General features: G+C 31.5%; 1 protein-coding gene across 1 annotated transcript; it reads left to right on the plus strand.

Annotated features, from left to right (window-relative positions):
• Positions 1-1,938: 1,938 nt before the first annotated feature.
• LOC149478683 (uncharacterized protein KIAA2013 homolog) lies at positions 1,939-5,197 on the plus strand. The gene has a single exon (XM_089708427.1). It carries the CDS (start codon positions 2,105-2,107, stop codon positions 3,986-3,988), a length of 1,884 nt encoding a protein of 627 aa, XP_089564553.1. The 5' UTR covers positions 1,939-2,104; the 3' UTR covers positions 3,989-5,197.
• Positions 5,198-6,765: the final 1,568 nt, after the last annotated feature.

Genomic DNA, 6,765 nt, shown 5'->3' on the forward strand with positions numbered 1-6,765 from the left:
AGTGACAGTAGTACCCACCTCAACGCTTCGCTTATGAGGCGTGCAAAATCTACTCCGTTCCATATATCACGTATATATTTTATGGAATGTGGTGATTTTAAAATTATAATATTATATGAATGGAATGAACTGGGTAACTCAAGTGGGTACCATATTTTTATTAAAATACAAATATTCTGTCTATATACTGGCAAATTACTATACTATAGTTTTTTCTCGCTTATACTTACGTTTTCGCACAAATACGAATTAATAATTCAGTTCATTTCTAATTCCTCACAATAATAATAATTGCCTAAATAATATAGCATATAACTTTAATAAATATAATAAATTTAAGTATTATAAAAATCTATTTCTACAAATCTAATTTATATCAATTTTCTGTTTTTACTAAATTATTTATTATATTTATAATAAAATGTATTAAATTCCTAAACTCTCCTTGCGGAAGATTTATTTTGAGGTTGATTAAAATGATATTATCATGAAATATTTTTGAACAAATGTTATCACAATTATCAGTATATGGATTCCGATATCAACATGAATTTATACGTAAATAAAAAAAAATAAACATTCCTTATTTCTTCATCATTCTATATTTTACATCTTTATTTATATAACTTAAGTTATTAGTTCCTAGTAAAAAGTTCTACACTTTGTCTATTACATAATATATTGTAATTGCATTTACAAATGGTTTTATGGAACACATTCCAGTGTTAGAAAATATACAACCAAGTAAAGGCCTGTTCAAACTACAGCAGTATCCGCTACCGCCGTGGGTAGCGGTAACCCGATGGGCACGCGATTAAATCTCTTATGTACTATATTATAGAGACTCTAATCGAGTACCTTTATCTTATAAGGTAAGTCTTTAAGGTACCCTATAGCAGTTTGAACAGGCCTTAATTATGAGAAATTATTTCAAGAAATTTGCCTACTTTTTAACATAATAAATAAGTACCTAAACTTTTTAGTTATATAACTATGTGACTTTGATGCTTGTAATGTTGTATGTAACATTTAAATGTTTTTATATTCATATACACATGGTAACATTTTGTGTACCTACTGTTTTAATGTTTTTTGTATTTATAATCATATTTATTGTATTTCTAATAATATTTTAAATTTCTTTATTGTATTTTAAAATCGAATCTCAATTCAAAGCAATACATACATTACATTAAGATATAAAAATAATTGGAGGTGCTATTGTTTTTAAAATTATATTTATTATAATATCGCTTACATGTGATAGTTCAGTTTTAAGGTAAAATAAAGTATTAATGTAACAAAATGGTCTTTTATTTACGCCTTTCCCACTACAGTTGTATTAAATAACAAATTTCAATCACGTTAAAATCTCAATGAAGATTTGTATATTATTCAGGAGAAAATGCAATCTAATATAGAGGTGCCCCACCGCGACCGTCGGTGTAGGGATTTGTAGTCTTGCATACTGCTTACGTTACTGCGCCTTATAACGCCATTATCGATCCGTTTAGGAGGAGTTAATATAAAAATACTTGAAAATTTCAAAACGCTCCATTACATAATACTTTAGAAACAAGATTACTTATCATGAAAAATATTAAATGTGAAATATATTTTTTTTTTGGGAGCGCTAACCTATAACTCTATTCTCTAGTACCCTAGTACTCTTCTACTTTTATTGAAATTAAATTTTATGTAATAAAGAGCGAGGATATTCAGTGCAGTTCAGAGGCCAGAGCTGAAGTTCGTTGCCCTCCTAGATTGTGCTAAAATATCGTTTAAAATTGGTTTAAAAATTCTTCTTAGCATTGTATAATGTATAATATTCCAATTAAAAAAATATATATTAATTATCTACTCTATTATTTAACGTTATCACAATATTTTTTTATCTGTAACAATCACTTGACTTGTCATCAGGCGACTTGTCAAAATTGTCTATGTTTTTGCTGATAAGTTTATTGTGAAGACAATTGCAATTTTATAAAATGTTTTAACAATATGATATCTTGTTTATAATGATAATTAACGATCTGACTTGAAGACTGTGTTCGCCAAGTTGTATTTCATTGTACTGTATACAAATTTTGAGGCTATTATAATGGAGCGACCCGTAAACTATAGTGATTTGAGCCGGAGAGCCGGAGAAATTTTTCGGCGCTTAAATAGACTTACAGATGGTCCGTTGACTAGAAAAAAGCTAGTTATATTAGTTCTCGTTTTAGTGTTTTTAATTTTATACCTTGGACCGACAATATTGAACTCTTTATTTAGTGGTGAAGGCTCTTTAGCGAGCAGCCAGTCTGTATGTCATCGAAACTTTATAAATCCCTTTCAAGATGCCTTAAACGAATATGACGCTTATTTAAGACTAGAATCAGCAGCTACTCTATCGTCTCTTAGCCACAACTATGTGCCTTATGTTGGGAATGGACTTATAGGTATGGCATTGGAGCATGATTCATATTTAAACATAAAACATGGACGTACTTTATCTCTACCGGTATACTATCATCCTCTATACATTATCGATGATTACGATATGAAAGAATCAACATTGGTTGATTATAAAAAAGGCATTGTGCACAGATTTCAGTGCAGTAATTCAGGTATAAAGGTTTCCTATCAATACTATGCACATAGGACAATACCGTCTCTGTTTGTTCAAGAGATATTAATTAGCAACCCATTAAATGTTGCTAAAACACTACACATGACAGTACCAAGGTTATCTGATTGGCCTACTTCTGTGAAACAAACTATAAAATTACACCAGGGAGTGGACAGCAAAGAATATGAAGTAGTTACTGGAATGATCTCTCTACCTGACAGTGACAATGTTATGGCAGTTTCTGTAGTGTGTAGGAAACTTAGTAATAAAGTGCAAGTTGAGGCCAGGGATGGTCTAGATATAATGATATTAACAACAGTACAGTACAGTCGACCAATCAAAAAAGCAGACTATGCAAAGCAAAAAGATTTGGTTGAAAAAAAGGCTATTGCAGAAATGGAGAAAGTAATTGCTCTCACGAATGATCATGCAGCTGTTCGCGCATTAAGAGATAACCACGCTAGAGTCTGGCAAGGCCTGTGGGACACAGGGTTTTATATATCAGATTCTAAAGCCGAGGGTGTGATAAATGGCGATAGAATTAATGCAACCATATACGCGATTATGTCGCAAGTACGAAGTTACGAACACGAATCACACATAAAACCTGCAACAAAATCAGAAATACTCCGCACCCTTACATATTCAGAAGGCTGCTATGGAGGCTATTCGACATTAGACGCATTCAATTTGTGGAAGCCGTTGAATTCTTTACAGAATTTGAATAATGTGGCTAGTATTTGGATGTTGACATTGGAGAAACAGGGTTGTCACAACCTGCTCAAAGCAGGAGCGAGTGGCGTGAACCAAGCGATGATTCTTAGCTTCGGAAGCTTACGATTCAGTAACCAACACCTCGAGTACAACATTCATCCATCAAAACTTCATAGAGACTTTCTATTTAGACGTGTTAACTATGGAAACATGACGCACGTGAACATAAGTGTTATTTTGCAAGAGGATAACAAAGCCGCCATTTTTGTAGCGTTGGACCGTTCAGACAAAACTTATTACGCATGTGACGCGGGTTGTTTAGACTCCGCTGTTCAACTCGGGCCCTATAGAAAATACTTCCCAGTGAAACTGACAGAACCGTTAACATCTATTTTGTATATCACAGCCGATAAACAGCATATGGAGGATCTAAAACACGCGATACATGTACATGAGGTTGTCGAAGCTCCACCTCATGAATCGCACGTCATAGCACTACATAAGCATGGCCACAGCTTAGGAGGACTAAACCCACTGTTCTGGGTATCAATCATACTCCTGATAGTGATGTTCCATTTATTCCTTTGCAGGATAATCATGAACGAGTTCTGCGATAGCAGTACAAATGTTAGCTATAAGAGGCTTTATAATAAAGCATGAACATTGTGTTGTAATGGACTGAATTTCTGGGTGTATTTATATCAGATAGATTTCTAATATGAGCATTCCTCATTTATTATTTATAAATATTATATTAGCAAGTCATTGAGATGTGGAACCCTATTTTTGATATAAAAACACCCCATGTATTTACATCAGTATTTTATGTTATCATATGTAATGTTTATTGATGTATATTTTTATCAATCTTGTGTGATTTGCACATGCCAATTTCTATATGGTCAATATAGATAATATTTATTAATTGGATTGTTATAATTTTAATTAAAATTAATTTGTGTTCGTGATCAGACAGCACACAACAATAAAGAGAATGAATAGAGTAAGATACATAATTCACTTATCATCACAAATACATTATTTATTCCATTGAATACATATATGTATTAACTGAGGTAGAAGCGGCATACACGTAAAAACGCGTTCCGTTTGAAGTCAGCTAATTAGCTTGGTTTCGTTTAGTCGGTCACATTGCTAACTCTTTCGGTTTAAATGTATATTCTATCTTTGTCTAATGCGGAACAGTTTTATCTGCTAGTTAGTCCGCATACATCGCTTCTACGTCAGTTTATATATGTATTCTAAGATTTATTCATGATAATTAACCATTTTTAATTTATGCTGCGATTTAAAGTACATCAAAATGTGATGTAGAAAATGCGAGCTTCATATAAAATAATATATAACGAAAGCTTTCTGAAGAATGAGCAACTCCACTGCCAAATATATGCAGGAGTGTTATAAATGTATTACAAAAAATCTGCTTTTATCAAGGAAATGTATTCACAAAATTGATATGCTTGTGACAAATGGATGTTTATAAGTATATATTGCCTTTTGCACTCAGAAGCATCTCCATAGATTGTGTTCAATGAAGAACCAATTAAAATCTCTAGTATTGAATCAATTTTCTTATGGAAAATCTCCCCTCCCCCCCCCCTTAGAGAATCATAGAAACTGAACCGTAACGCTAATATTTGACTGTAATAAATAACAATAAGCCAAATAGATGGGTAAAATAATGAATAATAATGTAATCGCAATTCCAAAATGTAAATACATAACAATTCAAGATAACAATATAAATTAGGAATAGATACTTAATGTTGTATATATAACAAGTACACAAATATTTATATAATAATATTGTTATTAAAAATGTAATTTTTTAATAAAAAGTTGAATGTTTGTCGTCGTTTTATTTGGTAGTTGGTACTTATAATAATCTTATCTATTCAATGGACTTAAACTTAATTAAAAAATGATTTTATCATAGATGGCCAAATAATAATAATTAGTCTCAACATTTATGAAATACTTGGACCCTTTTGAGAACCTATAGTCCAAATCCCAGAGCTGTAAGACACAACTTATTTTCTAAAGCATATAAATTTCTGTTCACAGTAGTCTCTAGTGTACTTTTTAATATCTGAATGTTTGTGGAGCTCTACCGCTAGCTCTACACCCGCGCCATCTGAGCCAAAACTTTTATATCATTATTAAACACAAATTACTCAACCATGAGTATGAGCGCGAGAGCACTATACATGCCTTTTAGATGGAATGAGACATCCATGGTAACTCGGGTCTAGTATGTTAGTTTATTTTTCCCTATACATGCAATATAATAAATAATTTTAAAATGATTAATTATTACTTAAATAATAATAAATTTTGTGTTAATCAAATAGATATTAAAGCATATATTGAAAGCAGTTAAGTATTTTTCAAATATGTATTTACTCTGAAGCGCATGCTCATGTGCCCTCGCGCTCATACTCACAGTTGAGTAATTTTTGTGTTTAGGGGATATTTGGTCATTGCAATTTGTCTGACTGAATAAATATAACATTGTAATAGTTATCTTAATAACATAAAAAAATCAGACATTTAAAAAGAAATTAAGTTAATTTATTATTAAAGCTTAGATATTAAAGCTTCTGATAAAAGTTTTGGCTCAGGTGGCGTGGGTGTCACTGGTAGAGCTCCACAAACATTCAGATATTAAAAAGTACACTAGAGACTACTGTGAAACGAAAGTAATATGCTTTTGAAAATAAGTGGTGTCTTACGGCTCTGGGATCTTTCATCTTACTCTACTACTACTACTACTACTACAACCTAGCCAAAATCTCATTAAATCAGAACATAAGTTCAAAATCAATATGCTCTGTGGATTTATAGAAAAATGAAGAACTCGGTAAATAAAACAACTGTTTAATAAAAAATCATAAATATATTTATTTACAAAATTCAGCTTCTAAATATATGTCTCAAGGCACGTCATTGAACATTTATTTTTATTACATCACAATACGTCAGGTATTACATTTCTCAAGAGATATTTAAATCTATAAAAAAAATTGATAGCCTTTTGATATGCAACACTATCACTAGATAGACTTATAAAACACTGTCGCTGTCTGTCCGTTTTATCCTTAAATCTTAAAAATTACGCAACGGAATTGAATGCGTTTTTGAATAGATAGAGCGGTTCTGAAATAATATTTTAATTATAAATTGTAAAGTTTTCTACAAAGCGTGCGTAGCCGCGCAGAAAGCTAGTTATAAATAATTGCTCTCTAGTTTACAAACGTCATATCAATATATCCAGAATCCTTTTACTGAAGCAACAGTAGTACTAGTAAGTAGACAGCAGTGTGCATTGCATATCAAAAGGCTATCACACAAACTTACATAATATACAGTCATTGACGTACTTTAAACAACCAAACTCACAATAATTGACCAATAAT

This window comes from Colias philodice, chromosome 21 (genome assembly GCF_061535455.1).
Source record: "Colias philodice isolate Cphi_HAF_F1 chromosome 21, ilColPhil1 Martin Lab GWU primary, whole genome shotgun sequence".
NCBI classification, from domain to species: Eukaryota; Metazoa; Arthropoda; class Insecta; order Lepidoptera; family Pieridae; genus Colias; species Colias philodice.

What these genes read in the sequence shown, in the direction of transcription:
- LOC149478683 (XM_089708427.1), top strand. Translation starts at nt 2,105, where the DNA reads ATGGAGCGACCCGTAAACTATAGTGATTTGAGCCGGAGAGCCGGAGAA.